Consider the following 20,510-nt stretch of genomic DNA (forward strand, 5'->3'; position numbering starts at 1 on the left):
GTCCTCCTCGCTGCCCCTTTAAGACCCAACTTTCTCTCTGCTCCGCTCCCTCATCACAACACCAGCAACACGTGCCTACTCACGTGCTCCCAATCCCGAGCAGTCTCCTGCTCCCCCTCCTGCCGCTTTGCCATTGGCCAAAACTGGGTCAGGCTCCTCCCATCTGCTGCTCTGCTATTGGCCAAATCTAGGTCAGAGCCCCACCTGCCCCATGGCAGGCGCACATGACAGAACGGGAAGGGCGCGGGACCGGGGAGCTGTGTTTGCAAATCTCGGGCTGCTGGGCTGCCGATTGGAAGAGAAGGGCGCCCTTAGCTCCGCCCATTGGGCCCTCGCGGCTCCTCCCACTTCGAATGTTGCAAAAGGAGGGGGGGAAAGACCCGAAGACAGTTGCAAAGTGCTTAGAGGAAAGTAACTGGAGCAATTTTTATTTATATGTAATTTTTTTTATAAAAAGAAAAATTGGTTGTAGATTCGCATTTGGGGGAAAGCCGGAGCCAAGGATTCTGGAAAGCGGCAGGATCTGCTTTCGGTTTCCCTTTATTTTTATTATTATAATATAATAATACTGATTAATAAGGAAGGTACGAAGCGGTTCCCCCACACTCGGATTCCCTCACTGCCTGCTGAGAAGACGGGGTCTCCCCTCCCCATTTATAGATCACGGACATCCCTCTTCCAGCCTATTTAGGATCTGACTGGAAGAAAAAGCAGCGGAGATCGCCCGTCGCTGCCGCTGCTGCAACTGCGAGATCCTTAGCAAAGGGATCGCCTGGGCATTTTGGATTTGCTGACTTTTCCGTTTTCCTTTGGCGCCTTAAATCTGCTAAAGCTCGCCGAAAGCTGGTGACTTTTAATTCTAGGGGAAATAATTTTGTTCTAGCAAGATTGGAAATACAACCCTCCCGTTCCCTAGGGAAATCTCGTTGGATCTTAGGAACTCTTTACTCCACCCCGCTCCACATTTTCCAATAACTTCATCGCAAATATATATATATATATTTCTTTGCCCATCTTTTGGGGAGATCTTCCTCAGAGCCGGTTGGCTGCTAAATTTGGATCGGAGTGAGGCAAGGTGGGGGCCATCGCCTGCCCCTCCGGAGGCTTGTTTCCAGGCTGGTAGCAGGAGAGAGAGAGAGAGAAGACAGCCTCCTCCTTTAAAATAAAATAGAAAATCCCACCCCAAAACCTACACCTCAACTTCCTTTTCCAGTCGAGCATCGAATCGGTGAATCTCCCTCGGGGGTATCTGCTGCTGTTTTCCACAAGGACCTTTTGTTTTTATTCGCTGTCCCCTGCTCGACACCATAGAAGAAGGGCGAAAAAAGCAATTTTCAGCGGTGGGCACTTCCTGGATCTTCCTGCTGCTGCCGCTTTGGCTATGGCCCGCCCAGCTACCCAAAGTAGCCCGGCTCCTAGCCCCATGCTCGCCTCTCCTCCTTTGGGACTAGCCACCCCGAGCTCCGCGATGGTCAGTCTCAAGAGCCTCCTTCAGGGACCGGTCAAAAGTCCCGACCGCCGAGGGGCCAAGGACCTGGGCTCATGTGAGTGATACCCCTTCGATCCTCCCTTGCAATCATTCCTCCACCTGGTTCCTCCTTTGCCTGCCTGTCCATCTCTCCCGAAGTGTAGATATTCATGTACTTAGCTTCGTATTTCCTCTATACATGCATCCATTTTCTTGCTGCTGCTGGTGTTTTTTGTATTAATCTTCAGGGCACTGCAGAATCTTCCCTAGAGTTTGCCCTTGAAATGGCTGGGTCACTCTTATTCCCATTTCACAGATAGGGAAGCTACTGTCATCCTTAGCAGAGGCCAGATTTGCATATTTGCATACAAGTCTGCCTAGCCAATCATGTCTCCCCTGGGCTACCATAGAGGCTATCCTTCTACTCCATACACCTTCTACTCCCAGGCATCCCATAATATTAGTCCTGGCCTCTCTGTCGTTTCTGTGCCATTTCATTTCATAAATGTCTGCCTTCAGTGAAAAAAAAAGAGTTTTGAGGCAGTCTAAAGACAAGCAGAATTATTGGCACATAAGCTTTGGTCTGCTCAGTCTTTAAATACATCCTATAAATGTCCCTCCACCTGCCACCCCATCCATCTCCCCACCCCATAGTTTATCTCTCAACCTGTATTCACCCCCTTTATAGCTGCCTCCTTGTCCATCTGGCTTTTCACACCGTCCACCTGCCTTATATCTGTCTATAGGTCCCAACCTGCACACACTTGTCCAATGCTCTTATATTTAAAAAAATCGAGCCATTCCTTCCCTCTTTTTTTAAAAAAAACAAAAAAACCATAACAAAATCTGTGAGTTGCAAAGACCTGCTCAGACTCAGGGCCCCTGGAAAGGAAAGTCCTTCCTATGAATGATATGCAGTGATATTTATATACTCTTGTCCTCCCTCCCCTTCTATCCAGATGGCCTTCAGAGCCTGAACATTCAACTTGCTTTCATTTTGGGCTTTTCCATCTCGATTGCAGGGGGGGGGGGTGAACTGTTGTTTGCTTTCAATGCGGCATTGTTAATTCTTTCCATCCGTGAAATGTTCCTTCTCCTGGGTTGTGAGTTCCAATCAAAATGCATTCATTCTAAATTGGGAAGGCCCCATGCAATGGGTTCATGTAGGCCCCACATATGCATAGGGACAGACCCATGTTTACTTCCGCATGGGATGCCACGGAAGATCTGGAAGGAGGTCGAAATCTAGTTATTGCAGGAAGGGCCTGGGACCTAGGCGTTCTGGAGAAAGAAGGTAAATGCCTTTGGTGGCGTAAGATTTAGGAGGAGCCACGGAGCCTGAACTCCTGGCATGTCTGGGAGAGGAAGAGGGGCATTAGGGGCAAGACAAGTTTGGGGGCCAGGACTTCTAGATATATGAGGCAGGGGACTTCTATAGGTGGGATAGCTCAGGGGGTAGAGCATGAGACTCATGATCCCAGGGTTGGGGATTCAAGCCTCATTGTTGGGCAAAAGAATATTGCGTTGCAGGGGGTTGGGCTAGATGACCCTTGGAACCCATTCCAACTTTACAATTCTATTATAATTCAATTGCCCCTACCGTTGCGGTGCGTGTGCATTTCAATCCCGGATCGCTTTTCTGCCCCTTGGGTGTTTGGCAAGATGGGCAGCCGGTTTTGATAGATCTAAGCAAAACAATGACAGAGAGAGCGGGCTGGGGAGGGGACGGATAGGGCCTGTCAGGTTTTCTGGGAGGGGAAGCTGTTGGAAAGGGAGGGGGGCGGACAGAGAGGCAAGCTGCCCAGGACTCCTGGGTTCTGTGGGTCAATGCGGTGCCGAGTGCGAAGGCTGCGTGCGTCCCGGATTCCGAGGATCGGGAGGGGAGGGGGAGCTTTGAGGAGCCCGGACGCCTGGGTTCGCTCGCTGCTGCTGCTGCTGCTGCTGCTGGAGAGGTGCCAACTCGCTAGGGTTTTCCAGGGTGATCCACCAAGCGGTGTCTCTGGACATGCGCACAACCTCCCGTGCGCGTACACACACTCACCCAAACACACACACACTCTCTCTCGCATCTGCTGGCTGGCAGCAGTAAATCCCTTAAAGCTGCACACAGCCTGGCCACGGGACGCAGCAGGAGGGAGCGAAACGTGCGCGCGGGCGCTGCTGTGGCGCTTCGCCCCGGGAAACACTCTCGCAAGACTTTTTCGCACGAGCGAGCGAGCGAGCGGGCAGCGAAGGGCAAGGCGGGAGGAGGAGGCGGCGGCGGCTAGGACATCGCAGGGGCACCCAGGGTGTCACCCGGGGTCAACGCCCCACGGAGGGTGAGGGGAAGAGGGAGGTGCACCAGGGTGGCGAGGAAGCTGCCAGCCACAAGCTGGCATTTGGGTTCTGGCCGGCGGACAAGATGGGAGGCGGACACACCGACACGGACGGTGGGTATCTTTGCGGGCACTTTTTTGCGCGCGCTGGGGCGGGGGGGGGGGTGATTGGCACCCTGCGGCCGGGGTGGGTTTCCTGTGAATTCAGGCATAGCAGGTGGGCATCTCGGAATGCCAGAGACTTGTTTCAGGTTTTTTTATTTCAGTTTGATTATATTGGTGCCCGCCAATAAGATGGGCAGAGTGTATATATCTTTGGGGGGGGGGGTCTTGCATCTTGGGCATCCTGCCACCCGTCCTGCAAGGGTTGCATTCGCACAAACACATAAACAAACGTGTTTGTGCACAGGCACTCTTGATAGATTTGTTTGGGTGCTGACTAGTCTTGGCCACCCCAGTGTTATTGTTGTAGGTTTGCCCCCCCCCCCCACCCAAAAGAAGGTCCGAGTTTTGCTTCTCCTCCTAGTGCTGAATGTCAATCATTCCTCTTCGGAACAGAAAGTAAACTGATGTCCTGCTTGAATAGGGCTCCTGCTGGCTCCAGCCATTGAGAAACTCGCCTGACCCTGGTTACTTTGAGGTTGTTGTTGTTGTTGTTAATGACCACTCTCCAATGCTTTGGGCGGCTCGATCCTGAGCACGTTTTACTTGGAAGCAATTCGTTTCCAGAAGGGTTAGTAGTCTGTGGCGCCTTTTAAAAAGTTTATTGTGGATATCATTTTTATCGGATACACAGAAATGGACTCTGCTCAGCAAAAGCTTATGGGCACAACAAATGTCTTATCTTTTCAGGTGTCAGGGGACCCTTGGTTGTTTATACATGGAAGTAAGCTTTATAAATGCCCGTTGGCTTTACACCAGAGTAAACATGCCACTGGCCACAGACTGATAGAGATGCAATTTCATTATATTATTCCTGGTGCGTTTTGCAACTTGCAGGCGGCTTTCCTTTTCACAACAGCCTCCACAAAGCTGAGTGTTGTTGTTCCCATTTCACAGTTGAGGAAAACTGAGACTTGAGTTTTGGTAGCCTCTTTGATTGGTCCCTAAACTGATTTTATATGTTTTTGATTGTAATCATATTTTGGAATGCTTTTATCTGTTTTGGATTTTTTAAAAAAGTTTTTATCTTGTTTTGCCACCCTTGGAAAGGAGGGGTGGGATATAAATTAAATAAATAAATAAATAAATAAAGGACCCAGGCTTTGAATATTTGACTCATAACTCCAAAAATAGCTTTATATCATTTGGATAATATTGACTGTGGCGGGAGGAGGGCATTCAAAGATTACGGGGGTGGGCAGGGCAGGGCAATACTAGGAAGTGGTGAGGAGTACTTTGGACCACATTTGTGAAGCTAATACAACTGAAGGGCAAAGTTAAGAGTGGTGACAAAATGCATACGGTTCAATTCATTTACTACATTGTTCTGCATATTTTAATGTATAATTTCAACAGTTGTATTTCTGCCTGTGTCAAGTTCCTCGCAACTCATAATCCTCATGAATAATATCTCCCCCTCCTCCACTACTTCCTTTATCTTTGCAATAGACCTGACAAGGTAGTTAATAATATTCCCATTTTACAGATGAGGATAACTGAGGATTAAGAACTTGCCCAAGGCCGCCCCGGTGACTCCAATGGCTGAGCCAGGATTTGAACCTGAATCTCGGATAGCCTATCGTCTGAGTCGCTCCGACTCTTTGGTGATAGTTGTTTGGGGGGTGGGGTTCATTGGAAGAAAAGTGGAAGAGGGTTGTGGGGTGGATTTGGAGTGGATCAGCTGCCAGGGTTGGGGAGCTGTGCAGTAGGCAGCCGCGCACAGGCTTCGCTTGATCTGTGGGGCGTTGTGGGTGACTCGCCCAGTTTCGGGGTGCCAGGCTGGTGTCACCGCAGGAGGTGTCAGCTGGGCCCGGACTTCTCTCCCACGTGTCCAGACAGAGTCAGGGCTCAGGTATGGCGTGCCACTCCCAAGCCTGCCCGAGCCTCGTGCAGGGGGGTGGGGCGTCTTCAGGAGAATCCTGGCCTATAAACCACAAGAGCCCTCAAGCCTTCAGAGACCTGGTGAGGGGTGGAGGGGGTGATGGTGGCAGTGGGTTCTTCCCAAGTGCATGGGAAAAAGGGTGACCTTGGTTAAAGAATGGAGGCAGCCCGCTGGAACAAATAGTTCCTGGCTGAAGACCTCTGGAATTGTGGGACGAAAGGAAATCTGCAAGTCTGTCCCCTGATTCCTGCCCGCTCACTCCCAACCTTAGCTAAATCTCTCTCTACCTTGATCTTCTATAAGATTTGATTCTTTATTTTGCTTTTATATTTGTTGGAAGACACCCAAAGTGGCTCAGGCAACCCAGTCAGATGGGCAGGGTACAAATATTATATTGTTATTATTATTATTATTAACAATTATTATTATTATTAACAATTATTATTGTTGTTGTTGTTATATAATGATAATAGTTGTTAATAACAACAACAATAATAATAATAATATATTGCAAAAGAGGCTGGACTCCTTCTGTAATCTGAGCACTGTGGGGGAGCGAATCTAATGATATGACCCCGAACTCCTGGGTCCTTTAGTATGGGAGCACAACCTAGTGAGCTTAGAATGAGGGGAGCTCTAGCAACCGAGGTCCTTGTGGCATCCCCTGGGTGGTGGTGATGGGCACCTTCTCAACACCAGCACAGAAGATGCCAGTCAGATCTGCCCCCCAGAGAGCACCAAATGCTCCCTCCCCAAACTGATGCCCACACCAGGATCACCCGGCGGCTGCTGCTGCCGCCCCACCTAGACCAAAGAGGAGCGAGCTGGAGGGATTCAGGCAGGCAGATGGGCTGAGCGAGCTTCGAGGGCGCAGGAGAGCAAGAGCCCAATCAAGCGTGGCTGAGCATGGGGTCATCTGGGGTGAGGCAAGCACTCACGTTTTTTTTTTGCTGGTGAACGGCATGCAGGCCTCTAGGGCTGGAGAGATAGGGATGGGGCCCAGGCAGGTTACGGCAGCCTCCGCGGCTCAAAGATGCGGACTGCTGCATGCTGCAGCCACCCATCCCCACAACACGCATCTCTCCCAGCCATCTGGCCCTCTCATTGGCAGCCTGTCCTTTTTCTTTGCCCACCCACCTGCACAGCCTGTCTGCGCCCATAGAGGAGGACCGTGCAGAGTTTGTTTGAGCAGAACTGTTTTGTCTGCTTTGGGCCCTTGGGCTGTGAGAATGTAAGGAAGTGATCAACACAACTGGGAGTCCCGTGCAGGAACACCCACCCACCACACATGGAAGGCATACGACTTCACCCAAAGAATCCTGGGAACTGTGATTGAAGGTCGCTGGGAATTGCAGCTCTGCGAGAGATAAGCTAGAGTTCCCTGGGTTAATGGGGGGAAGTGGTGTGCTTTAAACGTGTGTTGTGTACGCAGCCACCCCCACACTCAGGTGCCAAGCTCTGTCCTGGGTTGCCTGGGGCTGTCTGGATTCAGAAAGTGGCCAAGCCCAGAGACTAGAAGCAACTGCCTCGACACTCTGGCCTTTTGCACTTTGCACCCGTGCGCGTGCCCAGGGGTGCCTGAAGCTCCCCACGCCAGCAGTGCTGGCTGTTGTATTCCAAGTGCACACAGCTATGTACATAAACATTAAGTTTTGCTGATCTCTCATCCTTCCTTGTGCAGTGGAATCTATTGCTGTTCACCTTGCAAAACCCTTAGAATTGCAAAGTTACGGCAATCACAGACTTCAGAATGATGATTTTCCTCCTTTTGTCCATCTTCCCAATCCATCTCCCCAGTCCACTTCCATGTCAACAGTGTAACGTTGTTCGGTTTCCTTTATTCCGCTGGCCCTGTGCTGTGGAAAACCTGCACACACACAGAAGACTCGTAGATTTCCGCTTTCTTGGCTTCTGGCCTCTAGGTTTCTGCCCCTAGATGCTTCTCAACCTATAACCTTCTTCCTTAACCTGAGCTTCTCCTCCTGCCCCCTTTTCTGCAGGTGTCATCAAAGACAAGGAACGCAAAATGGAGGACGACCTGAGCATTTCGCGCCCTGGCCAATGCGCCTACCTGGGCTCCCTTTTGTGGGAACGCACATTGCCCTACAACGAGATTGAGTATGTTGACTTGGACGAGTTTTTGCTGGAAAACGGCCTGCCCCCGAGCCCAGCTCACCAGCCCTTCTCGCCGGGGAGCCAGCCCACGGCCTCGCCTTCCAGCGGCGGGGTGGTGGACCTTAGCCGCCCAGCCTCTTGTGCGTCGTCCTCTTCCATCTGCTCCTCGTCTGGCGAAGGCCTAGTGGGTAGCGATTACGACCATCACGGCAGCAGCCAGACAGGTAAACTGTGCTGTACTTTGGGTGTGAGGGTGGTGGTGGGGAAATGGGTGTCAAAGTGATTGCTGGCATTTGTCGTCCCTCCCCTTGGAAGGAGCTGTGAGAATATCAACTCACTCTTCCCTTGTTTCATATAACTTTGTTTACGCTCCAAGCTCCCTGCGTTTCTGAGCTGCACACCTATTAAGTTTTAGCTGTATGTTTGCAAAGAGAGTCGTGATGGGAACTGGAGCTCCCATTCTGAAGACACTCAGTTGACTCTGCGAAATAGCTCTTGGGTTTCAAGGCTAAAAGGTGTTTTTACAGTCCAATAGTGGCTGCAGTGGAACAAGGGTTATATTGTAGTACCCCATTCACTTCAAGGTCAAGGGCAAACTACATGTTACACAGAAGTGCATGGAACAAAATGAAAAGCAGACTTGGGAGGCTGAGATTTTGAGTGGAGAGGCAGGAGAGAAATGTGTGTTTGATTCTCTCCCTTCCAGCCTTTTTCCTGTCCTTCCCACCCCCTCTGCTACCTGCTTTCAGGCTACGTGCACCAGTCTCTCCTTCTATTTGTCTGACAAAAGTACCGGTAGTTATTGTCTTATGCCTTGGAATAAATTATGCAAAGCATGCAGTGTTTACTCCAAGTGCAAAATTTAGCCTACCTATTTGGATATATTTTTATAAGGGGGGGGATACCTCTGAGCACACACCACTTTGGATAGGAGGAGTGAGCAGTTTCTAGAGCCCTCCCTGTTTGGGAGGGCAGTTTCATGTTCCCTCCCTGGTTGCAGAGAAAATTGAGTTTCTAATCTCCTCCCTGATTGCAAATAGTTTTTCAATCCCAGCCTCTCTGGGTTGCAGTGGCAATACCAGTGGCCCCCTTCAGGCTGCTGCAAGAATTACGCTTCCCTTCTCCTTCCTAGTCCCCTGTTGTCTGATGCCCCCATTAAGTTTTGGTTAAATACAGATAGGTAGCCGTGTTGGTCTGCCATAGTCAAAACAAAAAAAATTCCTTCCAGTAGCACCTTAAAGACCAACTAAGTCAGTTCTTGGTATGAGCTTTCGTGTGCATGCACACTTCTTCAGATACACACAACTTGCACAGGTACAGACTGATATCTTCTTTCTGTGTATCTGAAGAAGTGTGCATGCACACGAAAGCTCATACCAAGAACTGACTTAGTTGGTCTTTAAGGTGCTACTGGAAGGAATTTTTTTTGTTTTGGTTAAATAGTTATGTTTGCAGCAGATGTTTAATACACAAACACACCATTGCAGAAAATAAAAGCAAATTTTGCTCTGTTTGGATTTAGTCCCTTCCTAGTTTGCAGAAGCAGATCAGATGGTTTCTACCCAGTTTAGATCACAAGTATTAAGAATTTCAATAGGGTCCTCCATGCATTTTTTGTTGCAGAGAGTGCAGAAGGAAGGTTGCAGCAGTTCTGAAGCTATACCAGGTGTGGACCTAGTTGTTTGCCTTGGATGAGAGCTTCATGGGTACACTAGGATATTAAAGAGAAAACTTTGGGGTGCAATTTTATTTATAAGAGTTATAGGGACGCGGGTGGCACTGTGGTGTAAACCACTGAGCCTTGGACTTGCCGATCAGGTCGGTGGTTCGAATCCCTGCGACGGGGTGAGCTCCCGTTGCTCGGTCCCAGATCCTGCCAACCTAGCAGTTCAAAAGCACGTCGAAGTGCAAGTAGATAAATAGGTTCCTCTGGCGGGAAGTTTAATGGCATTTCCGTGCGCTGCTCTGGTTTCACCAGAAGCGGCTTATTCATGCTGGCCACATGACCCGGAAGCTGTCTGCAGACAAACGCCGGCTCCCTCGGCCAATAAAGCGAGATGAGCGCCGCAACCCCAGAGTCATTCGCGACTGGACTTAACTGTCAGGGGTCCTTTATATGTTATAAAGATTTGCAATTTAATGCTTGTGTTTAAATAAGGTGTGGGGGGTCTTTGGCCCTCCAGACATTACTGAACTACAACTCCCACCAGGCCCAGCAAGCACAGCCAGTCATGATGGGAGTTGTAGTTCAGCAATATCTGCAGGGCCAAAGGGTTCTGCACCTGGCTACTTTCATTATTTCATGTGTTAACTTTAACATCTCATGTGTTTTAGAAACCTGGACTTTGTGAGATGGTTGGGTGGGAAGGGAATTGTGTTTTCGTTTTGGGAGGGGGCTCCCCACCTTCTAAAGTTGCCAAGCGCTCCTAAAACTAACTTTTCCACTTCTTGAAAATACTGGATGCTTTCCCTGAAGCTGAAATACTATATTTTCAAACTGTCCCTTTGAGTTGCAGTAATTACTGATATTGTTCGGATTACCGCCTCCAATGTGTGCATTGGATTTCGGGTGGGAGGTCAGGCTAATGTGGGTTTAAGCTTGAGAACAAAATAGACAGTGTTCTGAAAGTGACCTGCTACCATTTAATACTTACTGTCCCTTTTCTGCTTTCATTTACAGTTGTGGTTTTTGGTGTGATTTGGGAAATCGCAAGAGAGGAGGGTGGATATCATGAGATGTTTGGGTTTTATTTGAAAACGCAGAGTTGGGAGACTAGCACTTGTGGTTTGTGGAGAGAAATCTCGGGAAAACAAGGTAGTGGGACGACTTTGACGCCATCCTTAGTGAAGTACAGCGGGACGCTTGGGATCCGTGCCCTCGTGGCCCCAGTGCGCACTCCAGAGAAGGTATTCTTACCTCTTCCTTCGCAATAGTACCTCCTCAAGCTAGCAGTGGGCAGCGTAGACTTTGCTGGTGGCAAAAGGTGACGTAAAATGCAAAGGAATTATGATGTAAGTTGGGTAAATTTGGGTGCCCCCCCCTTGAACCATAAAGCTTTACAGGGTATTAACAGAGGGCCACCCACCTATGTCCCCATATTTCTCCCCAACTTTTTCCTCCCACCGTACTCTACAAAGTACAGTGTTTGCCACTGATCTAATTCAGACATCTGGACACTCAATACTCCCCCCCCCCACTAACTGCTGCACCCTGCCCAGAGAACCCAGGAGTCCTAGAGACCTCTGCTAAAAGTACTGCACCCTCTTTTCTTCCAAATCATTTGTTCTCTTCCCTGGCTCCCTCAACCTTCTGTTCCAGAGAACCCAGGAATCCTGAATACCCGTAGCCCCCCCCTCCTCATATCTCCCCACAGGAGGTCACCAACACCCATCCAAGTTCACTAGACGCCCCCCTTTCCCTTCTGGAGAACCCAGGAGTCCCGGACACTCGCCTGTACATCCCCTTCCCCCACATACGGATCCTGGATGTCAGCGCCTCGAAGCTCCCCCATGAGAACCCAGGAGTCCTGGACAGTATCTTCTGCCCACGTAAACCGATCCCCTCCCCCCACTGGATCTCTCCTCCTCCTCACCGTTCCTAGCAATCCTGAATACCAACAGCCTCAGGTTCCCTCCTCCTCCTCCTCCTCCTTAGACACGCAGAAGAATTCCAAATAACAACAGCTTTCTCCACCCCCCCTTGCATTAAAAAAAAAGAACTCAGGAATTCTGGATTCCCTCCTCCCCCTTTCCAACAATTCGGGAGGGGGGGTATTGGATGCCCACCCCCGCGGCGGGGGGGGGAGGCGCGCCCTCGTGTGCCTGTGCGCGTGCACACGCGTGCTCCTTGCCTGCCCGGCGCGGCGGCAGGGAATCCCGTGTCTGCTGCTGGGCGCGGAAATCCTGTGCTGCTGGCTCCCGCCTGGGAAGCCCGGTCTCGTGTCTGCTGCACGGAGCCTCCTGCTCCCGCTCACGTGCCTCGCCCTGCTTCTGCGAACACATGTCGCGGCTCGGCTCCTCTCGCTGCCAGCTGGCAGGCGGCCCCCTTCCTCGGCGCAGGGCGGGGCCAGCGGGCACGTGGGGATGCTGTGTGAGAGGCGGCGCTGCTGCTGCAGCAGCCCGGGAGGAGGAGGTGGAAGCGGGTGCTGCTGCTGCTGCTTCTTCGGGGCCTCTCGCGGAACGGGGGCGGCAGGGGGCGTGGGCCTGTGGGTGGCCGCCTATCCCGGCTGGGCAGGTTGGGCCGGAGGGAGGCGCGGCCACGCAGGACGCCTGGGTTCTGCGAGGAGGCGGGAGTAGGACTCCTGGGTTCCCCCTGGAGGGGTGGGGGTCCAGCGAAGGGGATCAGATTCTGGCTTCCTTCAAGGAGAGGTGGGAGTGGAGATCAGGATTCCCGGGTTTTTCCACATAAAGAAGGGATTCCGGGGGGCGGGGGATGTAGGACCCCGGGGGCGGGTTCTCTCTGGGGAGTTGTGGGGTCCCCCAAGGACGGGGGGTGTGTGTGGACTCCAGGGTGTTTCAGGGAAGTCGAAACCCCTGTTTTTTCCCGGGGTGCGTGTGTGGCGCCTAGTGAGTGGAGCGTTGGGCTCTGGAGTTTCTTGGTTTTCCAAGGAAAAAAATATTGGGGGGGCAGGACTCTTGGGTTCTTCAAGAGGAGAAAGAGGGGGGCAGAGGGAACCAGGATTGTGGGTTTCTTCAAAAGGAGAGTGCCGTAGTAAGGGGAACAGGAGTACGAGGTTATCCGAGGAAAGAGGGGTTTTAGTGTTGCCTAAAGGGAGCGGGGATTCTGGGGTCCCCTGTGGGTGGTTTTTTGGGGGGGGAGACTGGTGGTAAGTGTATAGGAGTTAGAGAGATCTAGCTGAGGGTGGGATGTATGACTCCTGGCTTTTCTGAGGGGGCAGGTGGGGGTGGATGACCTTGGGAGAAGGTGTTCGATATCCCAAGTTTTCTGAGGGTGGGGGTATGAGAGCCAGGGATCCGGAGGGTGCAGCTTAGTGATGGGGGGGGGGGGATGATGGGAAGGCAGACACCTGAGTTGAGGGGAGATGTGGGGACCCTGGTCTCTGAGGAGAGTTGCAAAGTTTCTTTTATTGGTCTAGATCAGGGTTTCCCCAGCTTGGGTCACCGGCTGTTTTTAGACTACAATTCCCATCATCCCTAACTAGTGGGTCAGGGATGATGGGAATTGTAGTCCCAAAGCAGCTGGAGTCTCAAGTTGGGGAAACCCTGGGCTAGGGCTTCCTGGGCTTGCTCTTGTGTACTTCTCTACTTTGCCCCAGCAACCCCAAGCGGCTTAGAGGGACGGCCATTTGCCTCCTCAGAGTTGCCTTGCCTCCCAGTTCCACGATGAGCTTTTTCAAAGCGGTTGTCACTTGTGAAATGGTTGTCTGGATCCACTCTCTCTTATGCCCCGTTCCCCCATCTGTTAGGCATTTAAACAGATCGGCGGGCCCCACGTGGCTAGCTGGACACCGCATACTGCATAGTGCTGTTCCCAAAAGGGCCTTGCAGTGCCGTTTAATCCTCAGAAATTTGCCAGCCCCTCTGCGTGTCTCTAATCCCCATCATGTGTGCAGCTGCAGCTGCCCGAGCAGCAGCGAAGCCCTGTGTCCCCAATTCACCGTTCCACTTCTCAAGAAGACACACAACCCTACAGCCCTCCTCCTGAAAGACTCGGCAGAGAAAATAAAAACAATGGGGGTGGATATGTACATAATGCAATGTCTATAACATATGGATGTGCATGTGTGTTTGTGTACAAAGGACTCCGTAGAGGTTACAATGAAAGTGTGGGGCGGACCAGCCTGCAGATAGCCAGTTGTGGGTGCTGCTGCCCTCTTGCGGGTTCTCTTTATTTGTGAAGCTCACCTAGATTTCTCCTTCCTCCACACCCATTCCAGGTCCCGTAACACCTGTGTCCCGAAGCACGCCCAGCCCTGTGGACCCCGAGGGCGTGGAGGTCCTGATGAACTTTGACCCTGACCCTGCCGACCTGGCGCTGTCGAGCATCCCGGGGCACGAGACCTTCGACCCCCGCAAGCATCGGTTCTCCGAGGAAGAGCTCAAGCCACAGCCCATCATGAAAAAGGCACGGAAAATACAGGTCCCGGATGATCAGAAGGTAAGAGAGGCGCAAAACGCACTGATCTTAGAACAGTATTTTAAGAGATTTTCCTTGGATAATTTCAAATGCACAGAGGAGCCTGTTTTGGTTCAAATGCTATTGGACTACAGCTCCTGTCATCCCTGACCCTGACCATTGGTTCTGCTGGCTGGTGGGAGTTGGGAGGCCAGGAACATCTGGAGGGCCACAGGTTCCCGAGCCTTGATCTCTGCTCCTCCCTACATCCCCCAATGCAGCTGAAAAAAGCTTGGGTGCAGGTGGCCGTTTATATCCAAATTCAGCAAACAGCAAGTTTAAAAAAATCACAACAAAAAATAACTAAACTTAGCAATGAAAACAAAACAGTGTCATAATTGCAGCTCGTTAAATTAATACCCCGCCTTTCTTTCAAGGTGCTCAAGGCAGCACTCCTGGTTCTTTTCCCCTTCCACTCAACTCTTTTATTCTCACAGCAACCCTGTGAGGTAGGAGGCCTGAACCTGGCTCTTCCTTGCCCAGTGTTGTAGCCCCGGGACAGCCAGTGTGGTTTCACTCCAGGGCTTGTTGAACTACAACTCCCATAATATCTCACCACTGGTGGTTATTCCGCAGCACGTTAACTTCACAACGGGGGACAGATTTCTTTCTTAATTTTCTTTTTAAAAGGTTGGGCCATTTTAAGTAAGATCGAAAAGTTTGGTGAATTGACATTTGTTATTATACTACTTGTTTAAACTACTTAGCATTATTATTTAACATTTTCTAAGCTCTTTCCTGTCGACTGATACCCGATAGCCAAGGTTACAGTGTACCAGCTGTGACCCTGCCCACTGTGACATGTGTCGCTCGACAAGATTTGGGTGGAATCCGCTGGCGTGAGTGGGCAGAGCTAGGCCTGCTGCCCAAACCCTCCCATTTTCGACTGCATGCTCTACACCAGTGTTTCCCAACCTTGGGTCTCCAGCTGTTTTTGGACTACAACTCCCATCATCCCTAGCTAGCAAGACCAGTGGTCAGGGATGATGGGAACCGTAGTCCAAAAACAGCTGGAGACCCAAGGTTGGGAAATACTGCTCTACACAGAGCTGCAATCTCCAGAGATTGTTAAACCAATCAGTCCCTGCTCACAGGGGACTCTAGGAATAAGAGTCTTCTAATAGCTCTCTGCACCCTCAACAAACTACAGCTCCCAGAATTCCTTTTTTGGGGGTGGGGTGAACCATGACTGTTTAAAGTGGTATCACAACATTTTTTTATTTTCTGAAATAAAGTAGCGTTTTAAACACATAACGTGAATGTGGCCTGAGAAAACAGGCTAGGCAAAAACATCCCTGTTCCCCCAGCACCTGTTGGCTATCTGCGCCAACCGAGTGTGCGCAGTGACTGGGGTGATGGAATAAAAGCTTGCCCGCAATATCTTTGCTCATCTTTGTTTTTAAAGAATAATCAAACCGCTGCAAAACACCCCTTCTCACCACCTTTCCTCAATAGTACTCAACAGCATGCCCTAACAGTATTCTATAACTGTACACACTTGATCAACTTAAATACAGTTTTCAAATAATCAGTTTACCCTACCACAGCACTGCATTCGGTGCAATTGGTAAACTCTCCCTGCTAATTAGTTAAATTGTTAAGATACCTCAGGTGTGCTGAATTGTCGAAAGCTCACAGATGTGCTGCCATGCAGGTTATACACACATCTCTGAGTAGCACCATTGACCACATTAATATCAAGAAAACCCAACAACACCATGGTCCCAGCCGCTGCTTTTTAGGAGACAGGCAGACAGATGTGACACCCCAGTGTAATGCCTTTGATCCAAAATGCCTGCCTGAAGGGGAGTTTCCACCACCAGGGGTTTTGGTGGCAGGGCTAAGACAGTGAATTTCTCTCTGGGGTTTAGCGTTTTTTCACGTGCCAGCTGCAGGGTGACAATGTTATGGGCGGGAGAGAGGCTGTCTGGGAAATGCACTGCTGGGTACAAACCTGTTTTCTGAGCTGGCAGGCATGGATGATTGTCTGGCATTGTGTGTCTCAAAGGCAAGTAGCGTGTCCATGCGTATTTTGTCAAGCGGTAACAGGAAAGGGTGTGTCCACGCATGCATGACCGTGCACATGCTCTTTCAAGAAGTATGTGTGTACTTTTGGGGAACGTCAATCTCTGTCCGAGATTCCAGAACGATGTGTTGCCACCAGTACACCAGTATACAAAGATATGATAGAAAGAGGCACAGAAATGCAGTTTGCCAAGAGACAGAAGCTGGCCTAAAGTCACTAACTGAGTGTTGTGGCTGTGGGTGAATTCGAACCCAGTCCTCTGTGTGCTACATCACCACACTGGGAGAAGTAGTCATACTTACTGGGGAGGGGGAGATGGGGCAGAGGTTCCCAACGCCTGACCTATAGCATTTGCACCTCTCTCTTTAGCCAATAATCCCCCCCCCCAAGTGCCTTACTGAACTCCTTTATTTTAGTATTAAAAAAAGAGAAGACATTTCCTGTTCTCAGTTTAACATCTAAAAAATAAGACACAAAAGGAAAAATGGAAGGGGAGGGGAAAGAAAGCATACTCAGGCACCAAATCTCAAAGAGTTCTTACTAAGACTAGTTGGGATGCAACAGTTCCAAGATGCTGGGGTAGAATGGGCGCGAGTAGGTGACAGATTATTATTATTTATTAAATTTGTATAGAAGGTTCATGTGGAGAAATGCAGGAGAAAGAGCGAGAAGCAGCTTGAAATACCTCTGCTGCTCTTTTCTTTTGATTTTAGCATAGGAACATGCAAGGCCTGCAAGCATGTCATCAAAGTTAGCAGCTTTCCTGCCCCTTCTTGCTTATATTATAAGTCCAGAACACCGTATGAAGGCAAGTAGTACAGCCGCCCTGCTGGAACTAAGCAGTGCCCAGGTGGACTATCGCCTGGGAATCATGCAATAATAATAATAATAATAATAATAATAATAATAATAATAATACTTTTACTTACACCCTGCCCATCTGGCCGGGCCTCCCCAGCCACTCTGGGTGGCTTCCAGCATAATATTAAAAACACGATAAAACATTAAAAACTTCCCCTAAGCAGAGCTGCCTTCGTATGTCGTCTAAAAGTCAGATAGTTATTTATTTCCTTGACACCCGATGGGAGGGCGTTCCACAGGGCGGGCGCCACTACTGAGAAGGCCCTCTGCCTGGTTCCCTGTAGCTTCACTTCTCGCAGTGAGGGAACCTCCAGAAGGCCCTCGGAGATGGACCTCTGTGTCCTGGCTGAACAACGGGGGTGGAGAGCTTTGAGCTCCCTGGACAAAAAGTAGATTTATTAAAATAATAAACAGCAATTTGTGGCCTCCAAAAGAGAGCCGACTCTTCTCAAGCCCACACTGACCTGTTTCGTTTTGTTTCTCCTACCTAGGACGAGAAATACTGGAACAGGCGGTACAAGAACAACGAAGCAGCCAAACGCTCACGGGACGCCCGCCGCCTGAAGGAGAATCAGATCACGGTCCGAGCAGCCTTCCTGGAGAAGGAGAACGCCGTCCTGCGCCAGGAAGTGGCCAACATCCGCCAGGAACTGACCCGTTACCGCAGCATCCTCTCCAAGTACGAATCGCAGCACGGCACCTTGTAAGGCCCGCGGCAGCAGACGGCTGCGCTCTTCTCCACCGCTCCACCGCTCTGACGCGGTGGGGCCACCCTGGTTTTTCAACCCTGACCCCCGTCTTCCCGAACCGGGCAAACAAATAATCAAACAACAGATGTTTGGAATAAGGGGAAAGGTCCCGAGACGGACGATTCCCCACGTGCGGGGACTGCCGTGCTCCAGGTACTCGACAGAAGGGATAAGACTTCCTGGGTTTGGCCTGAGCTGACCCTCGCCAAGAAAAAGGGCAGTGACTTGGGAAACGTTGAACTGGGCATCGTAGGCACACGAGACACACCGCGAACACACAAGGGCTCTGTAGCACACTGGAAGATGTATTACACACACACACACACACACGTGCACACAGTACCCATTCTCTCTCTCTCCACGTACATGCTAGAGTTTGGTTCGTTGGCAGACTTTTCTCTCCAAACGGCAGAATTCAGCCCCAGATTGCTGCAGCTACTCACCTCTGCTTGCCCTGTTGTGGCATTTGGCTCAGTGGCACAGTTGGCCCAAGGAGGCATCAGGGTGCCCGTGCGTGCTTGCTTGCTTTTTTCTTCCAACAGCATCGTTTTTCAGTGGACATTTCTTCTTCTTCTTTTGCACACAATTTCTTCGACTCCTTTCTCCCGTCGACTCTTTTGTCAGGGTTGGTGGGGAAGGACACGAGAAGGCTGCAAAAGTGGACCCCCACCCCCGAGCCGTTCTGGGACGCCCATCTCGCAGCGGGTATCGAACCACTAAGCCCTCCTCCCGCTGCACCCTTTGCAAAGAGAACTTAGAGGAGGCCTGGCACCCTGAGAAAAAAGAGGACACAGGAGCGTTGTTTTTCTCTCTCTTCCTTTTGATACCAGTAAACGTCAAGACTTCTGCCTGCGAAATGCCAAATTAGAAAAACGAAAAGAAAAAACGGGTTGTGCACTCAATATTTTTTTCCACAATTGGACAAAAGGGGCTTTGTGTCAGAGGGCAGGTGTATGGGTTGTTAGTTGAATGATTACGATTATCTTATTCTTACTATTATACCTGTTTTCAGTTAAAAGGCAAGTGATGGTTTCTGTTATTTTCCCCCCTTCCACCACACCACACTTTTCCTCATGTTTTGTGTCCAACACTGTCTGATGTACGTCATATGTATAGAAACTAAAAGAAAAATGAAAAACACAGAACCTCATTGGTGACCCTCCATAAATATGAACATATATATAAATATATATATATAATTTTCTCTTTTTTTGTAAGGCAAAAAGTATATATAGAGGCTCCAGGAGAGACTTGAGAGATTATGTTCTTCTTAATTGGGGAAAGGATGGTTCTTTCGTACAGAAAGTGAATGGGGGGGTAAGGGGGAGGGGGGAATACGGTATTTTTATCCCCTTTGGGGAGGTTCCTAGTCTTTTTAATTTTCCATGTAACAGTGTTGCTGAAGACTTTGGGGGATGAAACCTCCGGACTTGACGGAAGGCTTTTATTTCGAAAGGAGGTTTACACAGTTGTATACCATGAGCAAACTAGGAATAAAGAAAGACAGGATTTTAAAAAAAGAGCGAACGAAACCCGAGATCTTTTGTGTCGTTTGTATTAACCTTTCCGTGCACGGCTCAGATTTTACCAACCTGGTGCCTTCCTCTTGCTGTACTACAAGTCCCATCAGCCTCAGCCATTTCTGGGGTTCTTTGGTCCACTCATTCACAGAAAGGTGTCATTTCCCTATCATTTGCTAATGTCCTGCTGTAACAGGTAAAAAGGAGACTTAAAGGAAAACAGCTATGTTAATTGGTGGGAGAGGAGGAGGAACCCACCAGCATTCTGTGCAAAGACAACTAAATTCTGCAAATTGTACCGATTTGCACATTCCTGCCCATTTTGCAGCAGAGATTTGGCTTCAGGCGTTCAGAGCAGGGGACAAAGAGACAGAAACACAGGGAAGTGCATCATACAGAGTGAGACCATTGGTCTATCCAGCTCCGTACTGTCTCCAGCAGGGGTTCCCCAAAGAGAGGTCATTGAACCACCAGTGGTCTGCAAGCTTCATTCAGGTGGCCTGTGGTGTGTATGGCTTTGCGGTTGAAGATGGGAGAGGGTACATCCCTGTGTTCAATATTCCTCTCTGCTTCTAATCGTAATTCTGTTGCTTAGAGCAACAGAAACACAATTAAAAATCGTGCATCAATCTGGTACAGGGCATTGCAGTCACTGCAACAAGCAGATAAAACCATTAAGCAGCCCTCTGCTATTCTCAAGAGATCCATGGGGGAGAAAGTATTAGGAACCACTCACCTACACTGACAACAGCTCTCCAGGATTTCGGACTGGACATTCCCAGCCTTACCTAGAGTTGCTGGGCACATGCTGCATGCAGGCCAAGTAGATGCCCTGCCACTAAGCTGTAGCCCATCAGCATCCTCTAAAAAGCCCAGCTTGCCCCTATCACCAGCTTCCAATGTTTCATTAAGCCAGGGGTGAGGAACCTGTGGTCCTCACGTTGGACTCCCAGCTCGCATCACCCTTAGCCAGCTTGGTCAGTGATGATGGGCATTGTAGTCCATCTGGAGGGCCAAAGTTTCCCACACCTGCCTTACAAGATGGAGCAAGCCTGTGTAGGAGTCGTTGGGCCTTCAGTTCCCAAACTGATTCTGCAAACCACCTTTGTGAGGAGACCTTGTATTAAGGTTGGTGCGTATAAATTGAGAGAGACTGGTTTTCTTTTTTATGTGTTATTTTATTATTACATATATATCATGCACAGAGGTGGGTGGGTGGGCAGTGTCTAGAGCAGGGTTTCCCAAACGTGGGCTTCCAGCTGTTTTTGAACTACAG

The 20,510-nt window shown here is 49.9% G+C and overlaps 1 protein-coding gene across 2 annotated transcripts; it reads left to right on the top strand.

Moving 5' to 3' along the window:
* The first annotated feature begins 329 nt into the window (after positions 1 to 329).
* On the top strand, positions 330 to 19,246 carry DBP (D-box binding PAR bZIP transcription factor). Of its 2 annotated transcripts, none has more exons than XM_083707732.1 (4): positions 330 to 1,544; positions 7,828 to 8,166; positions 13,840 to 14,060; positions 17,457 to 19,246. In XM_083707732.1, the coding sequence occupies exons 1-4, from the start codon at positions 1,382 to 1,384 to the stop codon at positions 17,670 to 17,672; spliced, it is 939 nt and encodes a 312-aa protein (XP_083563858.1). In that variant the 5' UTR covers positions 330 to 1,381; the 3' UTR covers positions 17,673 to 19,246. The 2 variants fall into 2 exon arrangements, with proteins under 2 accessions (XP_083563858.1, XP_083563859.1); XM_083707733.1 differs by lacking the exon at positions 330 to 1,544 and adding an exon at positions 3,476 to 3,897.
* The last annotated feature ends 1,264 nt before the right edge of the window (positions 19,247 to 20,510 follow it).

Source organism: Podarcis gaigeae (genome assembly GCF_964106915.1).
Source record: "Podarcis gaigeae genome assembly, chromosome: 13".
Classification (NCBI taxonomy): Eukaryota; Metazoa; Chordata; class Lepidosauria; order Squamata; family Lacertidae; genus Podarcis; species Podarcis gaigeae.